Source organism: Coturnix japonica, chromosome 14 (genome assembly GCF_054131305.1).
Source record: "Coturnix japonica strain WE chromosome 14, WE-NBRP24, whole genome shotgun sequence".
Classification (NCBI taxonomy): Eukaryota; Metazoa; Chordata; class Aves; order Galliformes; family Phasianidae; genus Coturnix; species Coturnix japonica.
The window spans coordinates 573,095-591,107 of record NC_140676.1 but is presented as its reverse complement, the minus strand read 5'-3'; the positions used below and the strand labels follow the sequence as shown (position 1 = coordinate 591,107).

The window sequence follows — 18,013 nt, the reverse complement described above, 5'->3', positions numbered from 1 at the left end:
TCCACCGTTCATAACACGCAGCCTGGCTGGAACCCATTCAATTCAACCCAAAACCCATGCCTTCAGGAGAGCTTTATGGGGCTTACTATTAAAATGCTTACAAATCCCTGAAATCTCAACAGATGCTGCACAGAACTGTGAGGATTTCTCGCTGTTTAACCAAACACCAGCCTGCTGCAGTTAGCACAGCTCCACTTGGGAAAGGCTCCCTCAACCTCCCTCCAACCACTGCTGGGCTCAGCTGCTTTGCACTGCTTCTGACTCTGGCTTGCATGTATTTGTGGATATGAAAACTACAAATATTTAGCAAAAATGGCACCTCAGTAAAGATCTGCCTTGCTTTAATCTGATCCCTAGGTTCCCAATTCACTGTCTGAATTCATTTCAATCTTACTGTGTTCAATGGAATCAAAGAGGTTGAATAAACGTGCACTTCTCTAACAGAAATCTCAACCTGAGCTGAAGAAGGAAAGAAAAAGTCACTGAACTAAAAAGCAGCATTTCAGTACAAGAATCTCTTTTATTTTTACAGTGCAGTGATTGAAACAATAGAAATGTAACCTGCAAAACTGCATTTGTATCACAACGGCAATCAGAAGGCAACACATACAGTGCTGTTTCACTTTGTAATGAGATAAAATACTTCTCTGGACACCAGATATTACAAACTCTTAACACTATATTCTTCCTTTTATTTTAGAGACTGATTTTCCATAATTTAAATCTATCTTATAAACCATTTTTTTAAAAAACATCCGGAAGATAAAAAGAACTCAAGTATTAAACTCAAGGCTTCAATTCCTCTTTTTTAAACAAAGATATCTTAAGAAGTGTATCAAAATGGTGACTGTGTGCATCGCAGCTCCTAGTCGGGCTCCATAACACACTGCTCCACGATTTCACGCAAGTTTGGGTTCTCCATCGCAGCTGCGACTCTCTCCTTATCATTGATTTGCTTGTTGACTGCAAAACATAAGAGAAGTAAAGTCAGGAGCCGTTCCCAGCGGTACTTTATGTGTGCTGCACCATGACCAATGCAAGGTGGGGTTTCACCACGTACATACACAGAGAAACTTCATGATGTTAAGATCATCAACCAGGCAGGAAGTTCTTCCTGCTAATAACTGAGCAGCACAACAGCAACTTCTCAAAGAACACCGTGTCTAAAGCTGTACTTACTGTCTTCTTCAGTGGAATGTGTACCTTCAGATATGTAGATTTCCAGCTGGAGGAGAGATCATCAGTGTTAGATGTGTGCATCAACTGTAAAATATATTCACAAGCATGTAATCCATACCTTTCAAAATGTTCCTAGACAATGGAAGGGAACCAATGGCAGTAAGTGCTCTGAGCCTTGTGACTGTGTTGCAATAGGTCTATCTCTATTCAAGGAGGCCTCAGTACTCCTCCCATATTGTGGCAGCATTCATATCTCACTAATATCAATGACTAATGTGAAAAATCCATTGCAACCGAGCTACTGGAAACAGAGTGCAGAATTGGCACTTCCTTCCTAAGAAGTTCTCTGCTGGTCACAGCTCAAGGACCATTTGTTTGAAAGCCACCAGAACTGCGAGTGTCTCTTGCACAAGGTAAGAACTCTTGGAAAGAAAGACATCCTTAGGAACAGATCCGTAAAAAGATACTCCTTTCAAGTCCTACTCAATGATAAACACACGTTCTATCTGAAATGGCAGTATGGTACATTACCTGGTTTCTGCCTGGGGAGAGACTAAATGCTGAACAGACCCAAACTGGCTTCATGCATTTCACTGAACAGACCTGGGATAACAAACAAGCCCACCTACAGCTTCTCACAAATAGAACTACAAGGACATGTCGTGAAACTGCTGCACCAAAGGAAAAGCCAGTAAACAAGTCCAGTGCACCTTATCTTATCTCACTGAAGCAAAGCCGACGTGTTAGCACATGTCCAACGTAACAGATCACAATCGACCTAATTATCTAGAAATACAAGCCTTGCTTTACACCGTGTAACTGGACAGATGAAGCAACTATAAAAACAAAATGAGATTTCAAAAAGCAACAGCATATAACAAACTACAGCTGGAAAAGGGAAGGAATCACCACATTTATGCAGAGATCCCTTCCTGTACTCCCCTGCTCTGCAGCATTCACTCCCTCCATTGGTGAACAACAGGCTTTTTAAAAGACCCCATCCTTTATCAGGGTTTGCAAGTTGCTTAATGCTGCAGCATAACCTTCCTTAAGGAGAACTCAGCATTGCAGGTACTTACTCTTGTAGCTTAAAGCGAGATTCAGAACTGCTGTCTTACCTTATGTCTAAAAGGCAAACATCTCTGAAGTTTTATTCTTAAACAAAGGCCTGTTAAACAAAACACATTATGAGACATTCCTGTCAAATTCAAGGTTTGAGGAGCATTTGAGAACACATTTAACAACAAAACCCACCACCCAAAACAAAGTGTTGGAAGAACACCAGCCTGCCTGCAACAATGTGGAACTCAAGCTTAAAAGTTCACTATTTCAGATGTCTAACATCCAGGAGTGCAAAGTAATTGAGAACAGCAGACAGAATTCACTCTTGTGGCCAAATAAGTCTAACAGAAAATAAGCTGCTGCACTCAGCAGGGGGTGGAACTGATGAGCACTGCAGGCTGTTCTGTGATTCTATGATATAACCTTAACAGCTCCCCATTCCTTCTGTTCCTTGTTTGTATGGCCAGGAGGGCTCTCAGTACTCACAGCTGAACTGCTGGCTGAGCAATACTGAACTTTAACTAATAGGAATGTTACTCAGACAATGTGCAATTAACCTTGCATTCATTGCTGAATACTGAATGAAACAGCAACGTTACCGATGAGAGTAGCAAGAGAGCAGTGAGGTACTGTTGGTGTGAACCTGATGACAACCAGATACTCCTCCTCGCCGATCTCGTTCACCTTGACGCAGCTTTCTGTCACCACTTCCAGCTCTTCTAAAGTGTTGGGTTTCTCCGGGTCCCGGATGGTTCGGATTATATCTAAAGCAGAAGATAAGGCAGCAACAACAGAGTCACTTTCCTAACCTTAACCCTCCTCGTCCAGAGCCATGTCCCAGCAGTGCCCGCGGTGATCCCGTTCACAAGCAGCCCACGTCCTGCCGTCCCCTTCTCAGCCCAGGCCTCACAGACGGCACATTCCACAGGATCACAGAATGACCCGGGTTGGAAGGGACCTCAAGGATCATGTAGTTCCAACCCCCCTGCCTGGCAGGGCCACCAAACATCCACATTTACTAGATCAGGTTGCCCAGGAGACCCCATAGGTCCCCATAGAGACCCCATAGACCCCATATATCCCCATAGAGACCCCATAGATCAGGTTGCCTATGGCCCCGTCCAACCTGGCCTTGAACACCTCCAAGGACGGGGCATCCACCTTTTCCCTGTGCAGCCTGTTCCAGGGCCTAACCACTCTCCTAGTGAAGAACTTCCCCCTAACATCCAACCTAAATCTTCCCTCTTTTAACTTAAAACCATTTCCCCGTGTCCTGCTATTGTCAGCCCTTTCCAAGAGTTTACTCCCCTCCTGGGAGTAGGTTCCCTTCAGGTATTGAAAGGCTGCACTGAGCTCACCCCGCAGCCTTAACGTGGTTCCAGATCCCGTTAAGCTCCGATCACCTGCCCGGCTCTCGGTTCGCCCCGCTCCCCCCCGCCCCGCCCGCGTCCCGCCCCTCGCAGCCCCCCCACAGTCACCGTAAACCTCCATGGCCTTGTCGTGCTCCATGGCCCCGCGGCTCGGCGCATGGCAGCCCCTACTGAGCCCGGAGTAGCGCAGCACCCTGCTCAGCGTGTGCGACAGCAGCCCCAGCACCAGCGACATCCTCCCGCTCCGCCATGGGAGAGCGCGGCCCGGCCCCGCGCGGCCACCGTCCGACGGGGGGAGGAGCGGGACGGGACGGCCCCGCCCGGGGGGGTCGGTGCCGGGAGCGGGGGCGGCCCCTGCAAGATGGCGGCGGGGGGAGCGGAGGGGATGGCGGGGACCGGGCGGGAGCTGCGTGTGCTGCTGGCGGGATGTGCGGGGCAGGACGGGGACAACGGGCGGGTCCGGCTGAGCGCGGGGCAGGACGTGCTGGGCCTGATGCGACAGAACGGCATCCATCTGCACGCACTGCGGGCGGGGGGAGCCGGCGGGGAGCGGAGCGGAGTCCTGACCGGAGAGTGGGACGAGTAAGGGACGGGAGCGAGACGGGAGCGACGGGCTGAGCTGGGGGAAGGGCCGGGCTGAGCTGTATGAAGTGCCGGGCTGTGCTGTGGGAAGGGCCGGGCTGTGATGTGGGAAGAGCCGGACCGACATCGCGGATAAACGAACCGTTGGTTCCGTCCGCAGCTTCGTGTGGGACAGCAGCGCAGAGCGCGATCCGAGAGAGAACAAGGAGAAAATACTGGTACTGAGTGAGAGTCACGACCTGTTTGTGTATGAGTTGAGCACAGAGGATGGGAAATGCGGCCCGGATCCGCTGCACTGCTGTGAGGAAGCTGCGCTCAAAAGGCTCCTCCAGGCGAACAGCATCAGTGAGTGCATTGCTGTGTGTGTCATGTACTGTAGGGCCCGGCCTGCTCCATTTGGTAAAGCAGTTCCAGGCAGAGCAAGGGAAGAGTGGGTGGGTTTCACTCTGATTGAAGCGATCCGTGGTGGGCATGAAGAGCAACGGGCTGGTTCTGTGCTCAGGTGCTGCTGGAGGGGATTGCCCTGCTCAGGGAGATGGCTGCAAAGTCAGCGCTAACACCAAGTCAGCACTAACAGCAGCGCTGCCATCACACTTTTCCTTTTATCATTAGAGCAGATGGGTTCCTCCCATCACACACAGGTTGGGCTCTGCTCCAATCCTGCAAAAGCAAACTGCGTGTTTAACCTGCGGGCCCCACGGCTCTGGTGTTGCACACATTCTCATTAACTGCTGCAGTTAACGGAGTAGCTGAGGCGATGTATTTGAGCTGTGGTTTTCTTGAGACACCTTTACAAACAGAAGGAGCAGGTTGGTGTAACCATCGGATGTCTTTACATTTACAGGTCTGGCTTCAATCTCGTCTTTGAGAATACTGTCTTTTAAAGACAACAAATGCGTACTTCTGCTCAACACCTTTATTGTTGTGCATCTGACCTTTCCTGGGGAGCCTTCGTCCTGTGAGACGTGTGACTGCTTTACCCTTGATTTGCCTCCACCAGTTTTGGAAAGAATTTCGGATATTGACTTCTGCAGGGGGATCCTGTTCTTCTTGGACAGCTCTGGCTGGATTTGTATCCTTTGCAGGTCTCCGTGTTATGGTCGGGGAGACAAGGTTTTCTTTTTTGTCAGAAGAAGACTCCTAAGTATGAATTAACTCTTGAGAGCTCTCTTTTTACAGCACCTATAGCACTGTTCTCTTCTGATACTAACTGGGCTTAGAAAGCTGCAGTGAAACAAGCAGTACCGATTGTTTTACATTGCAAAGATTGAATTGGGCCACAAAGTTAGCACAAATTTACCGTCTTCTGCCTCATTTCTTGTTTGCTGGACAACCTGAAGCGTTTTCTTTGACACCTTTTAAAGATGTGTTTGATTCTTTTGATGGTGCAAATCTGGCACATATCAATGTGTGGCTCTGCCAGGGAGCTGTGCAGGATGGGGACAGCAGTCCCACCATCACATTCCCACTGACTGCACTCAAAGTGTCGTACGATCTCAGTGTTGCTGTGATCATCAATTCTTCCAGCAGTGCCCGTTCTGTGGATCTGAACAAGTACTTCAGGTATGTTTGCAGCAGAATTACCAAATGAAGGTGTTGAGTGCGACTGGTATTAGAAGAAGTGTAAATCATCCATCTGGGAGAGGTAAAATGTAATACACGTTTCCTTTCAGACAGTTCCCTGAGCATTTGATTTGTAAAAGAGATCCCGAAAGCCTTCCGCTGAAGCCGCCTGAGGGAGCTGATGAGGATGACCTCGCTAGTTCTGACTACAGCATGGAGCTGCTGTCCTCGCCTTTCCGCACAGACAGGTGGGTAATGAAAACAATCCTGAAATGCCTGCATTCTGCTTCCTATGGAGCGCAGGTCAGTGAGCTGCTGGCCTTTTTCATTTGTTGTTGTGGCAGATCTGCTTTGTGAAAGCTCATTGTGCTCTCAGTATCATGGCTGTTAGGGTGCAGTTAGGCAATGAACCAGGATGACTCCACGTTCATCACCGAGCAGCTTCCAACAGTGATTACTGCCTGTAGAGTTATGTTCTGTTTGATCCACCACTGACAGATGTCTGTGTTCTGAGTACCTTTCTGTTTGTTTTCTGCTTAATAAAAGCGAGTACGTGTGGACTTCAGAATGTTTTGTGTTCAGATAAAAAAATTAACTCTCTTGTGACCCTCAGTAGTGGAATAATTAACGCTCATGAAATATGTTAATTATGCCTTGGTGTACAGGAGATTATATTATGATTCTGTGAATTCATTTCCTTTTACCGAATTTCTTTAATTAACGAGGGTGTGTTCTGTGATACAAAGAACAGTTTCCCAGTAAAAGTTCTCAGCTTCATGGCTGTTTCCAACCATCGCAGCTGTGGTGGTGCAGCTTGGTGCAAGCAGTATTAAATAAAAATGGATAGGACATGGTAGGGCTGAAATGCAGAATGGTGGATCTAATCTGTGCTCCAAAATGCTTGTTGTTTGACTGAGGAAATGTGAAAGGTTGATTGGTCTATGTGGTGCCTGCCATAAGATACTGTATTGTTAATAACTGCTTTTTCATCCCAGGTCGTGGAAGGCACACTTATCCTCCCTGAGCAGCGCAATAAGGAAAAGAAGATCATGTTCCCCACATGTGCTGTGTGATGTGAACTTACCTTGGTATCAGTATTTTACCCATCTTGAAGATCACGATCCCTTAATCTATGAAACCCCTGAGAAGGCACTGGCCATTGCTCCAAAGGCCTTTCCACGTGTCCTTTCCAACCCGCCGCAGAGTGCTGGCACAGAGCTCGGCGATACAGGGCAGCAGTGGAAACCAGTCCTCCCCGCACAGTTACCACAGGAAGTGGTGAAACTGGAGTGTAAATCTGTGTCTGCATCCAAAGCACTGTTTGTGATCCTAACAGATGACAAGGCACTGACAGTTGCTCTCTGGGATTTCGAGTCCCACGATGTAACGCATTACCAGTTCGGCAAGAATAGCGTTTATGTGGATTGCAATGAGGAGGTGCCGTTATTTCTGCTGCTGACAGGTGATCTCAGTGTGTGGTTGTTCTGGTGTAGTCTTCCAAGGGAAGCATTGTTTTGTCTGTAGTTTCTCCTTCCCTGCTGTCTGACTTTGAATGCATTCAGCTGAGCTGTGATCCAAGTGGAGACTCTACAGCTTTATGCTGTTGCTTGCAAAGACAGGCAGTAGATACAAATCTTGCTATGTAGCAACTCGTTTATATGTATTTAATTATGATTCGATTCTTTTATTCAGAGCGGGGCCTCTCCTTAATTCTGTTTGGCTTAACTCAAGAGGAGTTTTTGAATAGACTGATGATCTATGGAAGTGCTGGAGTCGTAGATTCTGTATGTCACCTCAATGGATGGGGACGGTGTTCGATTCCAGTACATGCACTAGAGGTAAACAGGTCTGATTTGTGTCCTGCAGATAACAAAAGCACTGCCTTGGAGTAAGGGATGAAATGCAGCAGTGTTAGCATTATTTCTAGACTAAAAGAACTGACTACTACTAAGCAGTGTTCAGAACCTCTTGAAATTAAAGTCCTGATTCTCACAGTACTTCTTTATATCCCCAATTAAACTTTAATAAATTGCTTAATTAGCATTTTATCTCTAAACAGAGGGCCAGGGTTCCTGCAGAACCAATTAAAAGGGCATGGCAGGAGCTTACCACAGCACCTCGTTGATTCAGTTAATGCATGTCTGGCTTAAATTTCTTCACAATTTTTCTGCATGCAGACTATGGCACTGAATATGAAGTGAAAAATATTATTGATAAATGTACCGTATGTTTCCAGAACACGTGTGTAACGATGGTAATGATGGTGCTGTCTGTCTGCCTAGGCTGGCTTGGAGAATCGTCAGCTGGACACAGTGGACTTATTCTTAAAAAGCAAGGAAAGCCTTTTCAGTCTCTCTGCGCTGCGCTCTGAAGCCCAGCAGTGTTCTGATGGTACCTCCTGCTCCTTTCTGAAGAGTAAGTGAAATGCTTGGACTGAATTGCATTTCAGTTGCTGGTTGCGTGTCTGTGGAAGCACATTGTGCTGCCTTTGCCTCGGGTGTTCAGGTGATGTGATGTTGCAGCTTCTCCAATTCTCATATATGAGAGATGGATAGATAATGTGGCTTTTTGGGTTGCATTCCAAGCATTTTGGTGTGGAAGCAAAGCACCTTAGATACATGGTTTGGCATAGTTCACAATAACTTATCAACCCACCTCTGTTCTAACTTATATTTTATCTGATCAGCCATTTAGTGGAGTGCAGATGTAACTGCTTATGTATTTTTTGCAGATCTGCAAGAGCTGAGACCAGCCTTAGACTTGCTTTGCTCAGCAATCAGAGAGAATGACATGGAGCCGCAGAGCAAACACTTCTCAGAGCAGCTGCTGAACCTCACGTTGACTTTCCTTACCAAGCAGCTTGAAGAAATTTTTGTCCACACAGAGGGTGAGGTTACTTGTATTGATTTACACATAGTAATGTAATTTGTCATTGTTTAGGTGAGAGCCGTTCGGGTTTTAGATTAAATCCTGCATTTGCTTACAACTAACAGTACAAATAAAAGCTTGCACCAGTGTTAAGTGAATGAAAGGTTATTTAAGGGGAAATTTGAGAAATTGGTGTGAATGCAGTAGCTGTCACGTCAGACAGGATGCTGCCGGCTGGATCAGCATGTGAAGGAGTGACAGAACCAGGCTTTAAGGTGATTTTGGATGGCAGTGCAGTTAAATAGGTTGGCTTTAGCCCTCAGCTGCTCATTCTTTTATCATTGCTGCCGCATGAGTTATGCTGGTACTAATCTTCCCCTGGCTGTAGAATGGACTTGTTAAAGGAGCCACTGCAGCTGTAGAAGTAGCCTACCAGGTAATGCTTCTGTCTGGAGAACTTCAGTTTGTTTTACCATGCAGCAGCAGGTATCCTGGTATAAACACCAGGCCTGGTACAGGAACAAGAACAAGTGTGTTTTGTCTGTTGATGTTGGGAGAGTGTGTTCAGCATCCTGAGCACTCAGAATCCCACGTTGTTGATGTCTGTTCAATTCTGCTCTGGCTGTTGTTGGCAGAGCCTGATAGATACCTGCAGAAGGCTGCGGAGATTTTAACTGATTACATCATTGAGCTCAGGACATTTGTGAAAAACTATCCTCGATCACAAGTAAATATCACAGATGTTGGGAGTGATTCTGATGAAGACCTGCCTGCAGTGGAGGAAAGCCAGATGTGGGAAAAACTGACACCTGAGGTAAAAGCAAATAATGGAGTTCTGACTATTCTTATTAAAAATATTCAAGGAAGTGACTAATATGAAAAGGTCCTCAAAGTGTTGGGGGGAAAAAAACAACATAGGAATCACAAAGATGGTAGCACTGAAGACGAGTGGGATTGGTTTGTTCCAGATGTTGTTTCTCCCTTTTAGGAAGTCATTGCTGAGGCCATCTTAAGCAACAAAATGCCAGAGGCCCAGACCTTCTTCCGAATGCACCAGCATCCTGCTCAGAGCCTTCAGGAACTCATTCGGATAGGTCTGGATCTGGTCTATGGCCATCTTCTGAAGGGCAATACCAGAGAGGCCTCAGCACTTCTGAAGAACATGGTGAGAGGTGTTCACTAAGCGTGCTGACCCTTTTAGACTCTTCTTTGTGACTAATGAAATTAGTGAACCCTGCAAGTAGGAGGAGGAGTTTACCTGTCATGTGGAGGCAGTGGTTCTACCACGTGCATTTCATACAGTTAAAATAAATGTGTTCAGAAGAGCTGCTTTGATCACTGGCGTGCCTTCAGAATGCTGAGGGAGCTCAATGTCCATCTGTGTTTGTACAGTTTGCATACAATGAGGATCTTTTGGCTTTTTTAGGGTTTTGACGTGAAGCAGCAATTGCATAAGATATGTTTCTACACAGTTGATAAACACGTACGAGATTTGCTGGTAAGTGCAGGACGGGATCTGTGCACACTTTCAGAATGGGCACTGGTTTTGTTTCCACACCTTTGCAGTGTGGTTACTGAAAATGTCTTTGTGCCTGCAGTCTTTTGCGCTTGCAGCTAAAGTAAAAATGGGTTAAAATGTGATTTCTTTGTTCTGATATCAGTCCACTTTTCATCTGTGTGCACACAGCATGAGCTCCATTGATCTCAGTGCAGTCAGGGCTTTTTCCTACAGCTGGTTTAGATTCCCTACACTTGCAGGATCACTTACAACGTAGACATATAATAAGTAGAGAAAAATTATAATTGGAGGTAATACTTTAATTTGAATTAAAGGTCAAAGTTTTACAAGAAGAAAATTATTTTTCTGAAAAAGAGAAGAAAATGATAGACTTTGTGCATCAGGTTGAAAACTTGTACTCGGAGTCCTTCCAAGAGAATAAAGAGATGCAATCTCTTTCCAGGTAATGTGGGTTACCAGTTTTAATTAATTATTAATTAATATTCTTCATAGGATTATGTGTGTATGTGTATAATATATATGTGTGTATATATATATATACTGTCTTCTGCATTCCCTATGATTTAATGTACTAATAAATACGGTCATCTGTAATTTAATTAATCTCACACTGGTCACCATGAGTTAATAGTAAGAATCGGGGGGAACTGATTATTTTTGCATCAGTTTAACAGCTGCCGTCGTGTTCTTTCTCAGTTGTGACACTGCTGGCAGTGTGAGGGAGGTGCTCTGTTCATGCTGCCGCCATAAATGAAGCAGTATTTAAGAAGGATATTAATGGAGTCATTAATCAAGCAAAACATGTTCAGATGGAACATTTGCTGTATTTTTTATATATTATCCATAATATCACAAACAAATCAGCCTAGGAAAAAAAAAAAAACATCTTAGAATTAAATAATTGTAAAATGTTCAAGTACTCATTACTTTACCATGCCAGGTTTGGAAGAATTGGTCAATTCTTTGCCTATCACTCCCCAGGCTTTTAGCTACATAAGTCCTGCTGTCTGCAAAAATCAACTAGCAAAATCTCTGATTGTTTTTTTCCTTTCATCATCCCTTCTTTGTCAGATTGTGTTCTTTTTTGTGGGAGCGTCCTAGATGATGCCCTAATGCAAAACTTCATTGCAGTGTAAAGAGCTGGAGGCAGGATCAAGACTCTTCCAGACATTTGGCCACTCTGGAGTCATTGATGGATCATGATGGACGCCAGGTTCCCAGCAGGGAAGTCAGGGTGATGCTGAACTGGGCTCAGTGGTGGGATGAGCTCCTTCAGGATATGATTCTTCTCCCCAGAAAACAAGGCCAAGGTAAGCGTTCTGCAACCGAGATTTAAGAGAAGTTTTGAGTTTAAAATCTGACCATCCTTCATGTAGTGAATGCAATTGTGTGGTTGTGGCATTGGGTACAACCAAAGTTGAGTGTGACCATAGCAGGCCTCTTAATTTTCACAATGAAAATGTTGTATTTACTTGTGTTAGGATCTGTGCTGTCGTGTTATGACAGGGAGCTCTGTTTGGAGTTTGGAACAAGCTGAACTCATTGATTGCCAGTTGCTGTAAATGCTGTACTTTGCTATGGTATGCCAAGCTTATTATACTGTAATGTAGGTACCTCAGCAGTGTGTTTGCAGAAAGAGATACCTGTTCATTAAAAACACATACATGTGAAAATGTCAGTATTTTGCTCAACAGTCTCTGATTTTGTTGGCTTACTTTCTTTGTCTTTTGTTCTTTAAACTCAGGACGTACCTCATGTAACCCTGAGGCTCTTTGGATGCACCTGACAGCCCAGCACGATTGGCTTAATATCAGTTCATGGATTGAAGAATTTGAGCCCAACCACAGTTTATGTGGACAAAATAAATGGCCACCCCTGACTACAGGCATTGTTGACCAAAACACGTTGTGTAGTGGTTACATGAGAAATGATATACTGAACAAGCTGGCCAGGTGTGTGTCTTTAATGTGTGACACTAACTTTCTGTCTTTCTGATGCCAAGATCAGATAGTTAGAGACGTACCTGTTAAAACAGCACACATCCATTGGAATGTTTGTTTTTAGTCTTGTTCTGGCACTGTCAGTGCTTGAGAGCAGGAAGAAACATGGGAGAGCAGAAGTGCTCTGCCAGGCTTTGGGTCTTCCAGAATGGTTGCACTCCTGCTGTCTGTTTTACTGCAGGGGAGAAAATTCACAACTTCCCATGCTATCCCTTATAAGAATAAGGGGTGCTGCACTGAGCTGCAGCAACTAAAATACTAAACTAAAGCACTCTCAGCAGTGTTTTGGCATGTTGTCTTTGCTTTGTGAATGAAATAAGTCCTTAGAAAGGAAGTTTTGGTTTGTAATTTTGGAACCACCCTCCAGGCTTTTTAGAGGCACAGCTGTCTAACCTGGGCACCTTTCATTTCTTTTCTCTCTCTTTTCTGTTTATTTTTAAAGAAATGGGATTTTTGTCCTTTCTGAATTGGAAGATTTTGAACTTCTGCTCCAAAGATTGGTTTCCCTCGGGGGAGTGCTGCAAAACCCTCACCCTGTTCCAAAGTACAGCACTGCCAGTGGTTTGGACTTCCACGCTCGTTTTGTCCTGCACTGCTTAGAACACAATTTGCAATACATGTTATACACGTACCTAGATTACTACAGGTATGGATGTGCTTTTGTTCATTGACTTATGTGCAGATTTAAGTAATGAAAGACAGCTTCAGTGGTTGGCAGTAAGAGTTTTGCCAGGCTCTTGCTATTTGCTGTGTACCCTTTGCAGCACCCTTTGAAGATAAAAGTGAGAGGCAGTGAGTTGGGTTTCATGCTGTGTTTTGAGGCCTTATTCAGGTTGTGATGCTCTGATTATTCATCTGTCACTCAGCTAATGAAATAATTATGGTCAGAATTAGCTTAATAATAGATGCAGAACTATAAACACATTCCTACATATGAATACTTTGTGATTAGGATTTCTGAGCTGCGCCTCTTGTCTAACAGTGTTATTATTAAGAAGGTGGAGTGGAGGAAAGCTAAGAAGCATTTTTTTTCACTTTGTGTAATCCATGTGAATCACTTCAAACCCTCAGACTATGGAGAATGGTGTTTTTGAATCAGGTCCCTTCTTTGGGAAGTGTTTGGGGTTGTCAGTTCTGGAAGCTGCTGTTTTGATTGGCAGAAGCAATTACATGGAATCTTAAGGAAGGGAGCTGCTAGAAAAGTCCTCTCAGCTCCAAGTGTGCATCTTGTCAGCAGGGGTGGTACGATGTGACTGTTGTGATAACAGATGGCATAGAGCACTCTGACACCTAATAGCTGTTCTCAGTTCTTATGCAGTTTTATGTTGGGACAGAGGATGCTTACAAATACCATACCTTCACTGTGCTGCTGTTGTTATTTCCAGTTTAACTCCTTCCAATTGCCCTATTTTGGATGACAAGGAGCTGCATGAAGCACACCCCTGGTTTGAATTCCTCGTTCAGTGCCGCGGGGTTGCCAGTAACCCACGAGGTAAGAGCCTGGCCTCACTCAGCAGCTGCTCTGAGGTGAGGCTGATAGGCAGGTGTTTGGGACAGCTGGGTTTAATTCTCTGCTCTGCTGCAGGCTTTTCTTGGCCACAGCAAATCATTTACATGTGCCAGCTCCAGAATGTGGGTTATAATTGCTATTTAAAATGCACATATTGGTCTGTATGTGATCATCATTGCATTTAATTTGCTTACGTTCCTAGAAGTTTGAGCAGAGTAAGTAAGAAAACACATAGACCGTTAAAATTAAAGCTTTGTGTGGAGCATTCTTTTTCTCTGTCCTTTGGGTTATGTGCTTTCCTGGGCCAGGATTTTCTTACCTATTGTCATTGAAAGTCAGTAGAGTTTGTGTCCTTAACTCATTTTACTTTTGTAACCTCTCATCTTTTGTAGAGGCACACATTAAGGAACAATAAAAATAGGGCTCAGGGGAAGCTTTGTTCAGAAAAATAAGATAAAGAATTGAAGCCATAGAATGCAAAGGTGTGTGACTCCATCCAAATAAATGCAGGTAAAACTGAAGTATAAAATCAGGGATGGTTTGGTGAAAATTAGGTCTGCTTCTCACAAGTAAGTTGTGGAAAAAGTCACTGTTACCTTTTTTCATGCTTGTAGAATAATTATAATGCACAATTTAATAGTTGTTTTTACACAAAACTGGTTTTACATTAAATTACATCTCTTTTCCTAGATCCAAAGATGATTTTTCAGGCAAGTCTAGCAAATGCTCAGATCTTGATTCCTAGTAATCAAGCCAGTGTGAGCAGCATGCTGCTGGAGGGACGTACACTGTTAGCACTTGCTACCACCATGTATGCACCTGGAGGCGTTGATCAGGTACTGTGTGCAACACATTGCTGGCTCGTTTTGGGAGGAATTCTCACGAGGTGCTGAAAACTCAAAGGAAAGGACTGATAAAGATAAGCACAGTAACACTATCGTGGGTCTCACCATATAAAAACCTGGTTTTGGTGTTGCATGTCTAACTTCATTGACCAAATGCAGGATCAGGACTTGTCAGAAACTGAAGATTATTGGCTGTGTAGTGTGAAGCTGTGGTGTTGTGCCACAGAGGTTGGAAGATGTATCTTAAGTGAGTGGAAGTTCTCAAAGAAAAGGATGGTTCAAATGGCGTGAATTTTACTAGTGCAGAGAGCTGTGCCATGTAGCAGAGAACCTACAGCGTCGTGTTCCTCATACGACCTGCAGAATTCTTCCAGGGAAAAAGTGCAGCTTTCTGTGTTGTTACCAGCTGTTGGCTTCCCATGACTTAGATTGTTTGGTGCATTCAGAGGTTGTTTTATTATAATCTTGATGCAGTTTCTTCTTCCTAATTAAATAATTCTACTTCCTTTCAATGCAGGTTCTTCAGAATGAAGATACAGAGAAACCACTAAAGAAAGTTGATCCTCAGCTCTTAAAGATGGCGTTGAGTCCTTACCCCAAACTCAGAGCTGCTCTTTTTCCCCCATGCACCTCTCATGGAATTCTGCCACCTGACATCTCCCTTTACCATCTCGTTCAGGTATGCAGAATGATTCTTGTTAGAGCTGTTTGGAAAAACAAAAGTAAACTAAGATAAGTTTTCACTTTGAGCCTGAAGGACAGGGACCGTGTGTTGTTGAGCTTTTAGATTGGTTTTTTTTTTTTTAATCCTTAATGATTTGGAGCTGAAGTTCATAGCTTCGCTTCAGAACTTCGTAATATGGTGTTGGACGTATTGAATCTGGCTCGTTTTTATCCTCTTTTTTTTGCTTCAGTGTTTGTATTCAGCAGAGGTGCTGTGGCAGTTCTGGGATGTCAGAGAACTTTTCCTGCTGCATTCAGCAGATAGGTTGTTTAGTATTATAGAAATTGGGAATTACAGCTAAGTGTCTCATGGAGCATCATGCTGTTATTCTGGGCAAATACCTTTTATTAATGTTCTCTAATCTGAACAGATGAGAAAATGTTCAACTGTCTTAATATGTCCTATGTCTCATCTTTTAGTCGTTAGTGCCCTTTGATCCCAGTAAATTATTTGGCTGGCAGTCAACAAATACCCTTGCTGCATCAGGTAAGTTAATTCCATGTTATTTATGGCTTTTTTTAGATTGTGATTATAAGATCACCTTCCTGTGGGATGATTGGGCAGAAAACTTCATATAAAGACCATTCCTTTTACAACAAAGTGACATTTTTTCACTGAGTTCTTGTTTTGAAGTGTCTGGCTGGGTTACCTTTTTTCTGCTGAGCTCTTCATAGATGTATTTTTTTTCATGAGTGCTTTATGAAATAGATAAGCAGTGCTTTGCCTTAAAAACAAGTTGAGAGCCTCTGAAAAAGCTGTCAGTCACAACTGTTGGAAAATGCTACTGCTGGAGTTCTGATGTTTTGATAAGAACTGGGATTTCAGTGGCATTTGGGCATGCTGAAATTTGGATTAGAGCAGGAGTTGGAGGTGTGGGATTGTCGTTGTGTGTTCGGTTTTGAAAGCCATTTAATTCAACTGCTGATTAGCTCATAAAAGTAATATTGTTCTTCCTAGATGCATCAAGTGACCTTCCTCATTTTTCATCCCCTGAACTGGTGAACAAATATGCTATAATGGAACGGCTGGACTTCTTGTACTACCTGCGCCATGGGCGGCCATCGTTTGCCTTTGGTACATTTTTGGCCCAGCAGCTGGTCAAGAGCAAAAGCCCCAAACAGTTGTAAGTTATCTCAGAAATGGTTGTGTGGTGGCTCTGCAGAAGTTACCATTGAGCACAAGGAATAATGTCAGTCCTCCCCAGCAGCAGCCAGCTGGTGTGCATTGTTTCACTTAAAGCTGCAGATGAGATGGGAATCTATCCAGTGTAACGTGGGGTTCAGTGGTTATCTGTGGGATGGTGAGCTTTGTTTTGACTCATCTGAATAAACCTGTGGTCACTTTGCAGAAAAAAGGTGTCCCCTTGTATTGAGATTTCCTCAGGATGACATTTCTGCAGTTAAACGATACAAATAATATACTGGGAGGAGTTGTTCCTTTCAGAGTTACTTATTCAAAAGAGCACAGTCGGATTTCACTTCCTCCACAAATACATTAAGCTTAAAACTAAACAGATTGAGAATTACTGCAGGAGTGGCATCAGGAGAAATTGCCACTTGTTTCTAAGATGCCTTGTTTGTATATTGGTCACCATGTGCTCCTTGCCATCACAAATCAGTATCTCTGTGAGCATTTTTGACCACTCATCGTATGTGGGACTTTATTCTCAGACCTCGGTTTTTTCTAAATGCAAAACTTGGTTTAGAAACATTTCTCATGCAGATGAAGTCCACGCATTTAGCAAACCATGTGAGGTCTATGGTTGAAGATTAAGTAAAACTCATGTTTATTGAATGGTGGTGCTCTTTTTGTTTCAGGATTCAGCAAGTGGAAAATGAAGCCTATCTTCTGGGCCTTTCTTTCTTCAATACCCCTTCAGTAGCAGCTGCCTGTGTGTGCTTTCTGGAACTGCTTGGGCTCAGCAGCCTCAAACTGAGAGTTGATATTAAGGTTGCAAACATGATATTCAGTTACAAAACCAGAAATGAAGAAACTCGGCACAATCAAATAAGGGAATCTTTGGGTACGTTTGTTTTTCACTCTCCTTAGCTTAGCATGCTTTGTATTCATTGGAAAGAGAAGCAGTGATCAGCTGGAAGTTGGTGCTTGTGGTCTTAGGAACACAATGAGAGTTTGAAGAGTTAAACTTTGAAGAGTTAAAAGTCTTGCTGTTCTTGTGCTCCTGCTTCCTACTGATTCCAAACGAGGCAGGAGGGCTGTAAGGTGACATGTAGGCAGAATGGCAGGAGTATCTGACAGATGCTATCAGACAGCTGCCTAAGGCTCCGTTAAACACCTCTATAAGGTCCCACCTAACATTGTAATACAACTGGAGGACTAAACAAAGGTTTTCTGTCTTGTGCTTGGAAAGTCTTGCAGTCACAGTGGAATCAGATGTTCAAAGCTGTAATGAAATGAAATCTACCCTAGGAATAACTTTGGGAAGTTGTGTTTCTGACTGCACGTCTGCAGCTGTCTTCTGTCCTAACTGCTGGCTGTTATTGTTTACAGTAATAGGATTCGTGCTTCTTGTTAATCCCAATACTGTTGCTCTAATCTCAGCAGTAGTAATGTATTCTTTTTGAACAGTTGAACAGTTAATGAGGTTGGCTGATGGTGAAAAAGCAGCAACAGAAGAAGTTCTTACCTCCTTAGAAGAAGCCTTTTGGGATTCAATTGAGCATCAAGGAATAAAGAGGTAAGGAAAATGACCTAAAGGATTATGGTGGCAAATTGAAATTGAGTGTTCAATTTTATCATTTGTGTATTCAGACACTGTTAAAGAGATCTG

At 43.8% G+C, this 18,013-nt stretch overlaps 2 protein-coding genes across 14 annotated transcripts in view; one reads left to right on the top strand and one right to left on the bottom strand.

Annotated features, from left to right (window-relative positions):
* Positions 1–500: 500 nt before the first annotated feature.
* CIAO2A (cytosolic iron-sulfur assembly component 2A) lies at positions 501–3,750 on the bottom strand. The gene is made up of 5 exons (XM_085515059.1): positions 3,600–3,750; positions 2,841–3,005; positions 2,298–2,347; positions 1,180–1,225; positions 501–963 (listed from the first exon to the last, which is right to left on the bottom strand). The coding sequence occupies exons 1-5, from the start codon at positions 3,748–3,750 to the stop codon at positions 866–868; spliced, it is 510 nt and encodes a 169-aa protein (XP_085371185.1). The 3' UTR covers positions 501–865.
* Positions 3,703–18,013, top strand: part of SPG11 (SPG11 vesicle trafficking associated, spatacsin) — a 24,276-nt gene continuing 9,965 nt past the window's right edge. For 9 of the 13 annotated variants that reach the window (XR_014934237.1, XR_014934238.1, XR_014934239.1 and 6 more), the window contains exons 1-23: positions 3,703–4,193; positions 4,354–4,538; positions 5,038–5,265; positions 5,558–5,756; positions 5,867–6,004; positions 6,752–7,218; positions 7,449–7,594; positions 8,039–8,171; positions 8,488–8,643; positions 9,260–9,438; positions 9,613–9,789; positions 10,051–10,122; positions 10,458–10,585; positions 11,275–11,453; positions 11,888–12,095; positions 12,586–12,789; positions 13,529–13,635; positions 14,344–14,489; positions 15,016–15,177; positions 15,642–15,708; positions 16,180–16,345; positions 17,040–17,245; positions 17,812–17,920. Coding sequence is in view for 10 of the 13 variants with exons in the window: in XM_085515154.1 (XP_085371280.1) it covers positions 3,769–4,193; positions 4,354–4,538; positions 5,038–5,265; positions 5,558–5,756; positions 5,867–6,004; positions 6,752–7,218; positions 7,449–7,594; positions 8,039–8,171; positions 8,488–8,643; positions 9,260–9,438; positions 9,613–9,789; positions 10,051–10,122; positions 10,458–10,585; positions 11,275–11,453; positions 11,888–12,095; positions 12,586–12,789; positions 13,529–13,635; positions 14,344–14,489; positions 15,016–15,177; positions 15,642–15,708; positions 16,180–16,345; positions 17,040–17,245; positions 17,812–17,920 (4,187 nt within the window). In the remaining 3 variants the exon portion in view is untranslated. Of the gene's footprint in view, positions 4,194–4,353; positions 4,539–4,906; positions 4,953–5,037; positions 5,266–5,557; positions 5,757–5,866; positions 6,005–6,751; positions 7,219–7,448; positions 7,595–8,038; positions 8,172–8,487; positions 8,644–9,259; positions 9,439–9,612; positions 9,790–10,050; positions 10,123–10,457; positions 10,586–11,274; positions 11,454–11,887; positions 12,096–12,585; positions 12,790–13,528; positions 13,636–14,343; positions 14,490–15,015; positions 15,178–15,641; positions 15,709–16,179; positions 16,346–17,039; positions 17,246–17,790; positions 17,922–18,013 lie in introns of those variants that run through there. The other 4 variants (XM_085515160.1, XM_085515155.1, XM_085515157.1 and 1 more) reach the window with 4 other exon arrangements.

Bases quoted from the DNA above. Each gene is read 5' to 3' on its own strand.
- CIAO2A (XM_085515059.1), bottom strand. From the start codon at position 3,750: ATGGAGCACGACAAGGCCATGGAGGTTTACGGTGACTGTGGGGGGGCT. The intron at 3,006-3,599 runs GTGAGCTCAGTG...CTTCTGCTTTAG, and splicing joins AACCACGTTAAGGCTGCGGG to ATATAATCCGAACCATCCGG. The intron at 1,226-2,297 runs GTAAGACAGCAG...TCTCTCCTCCAG, and splicing joins GTTTGCCTTTTAGACATAAG to CTGGAAATCTACATATCTGA.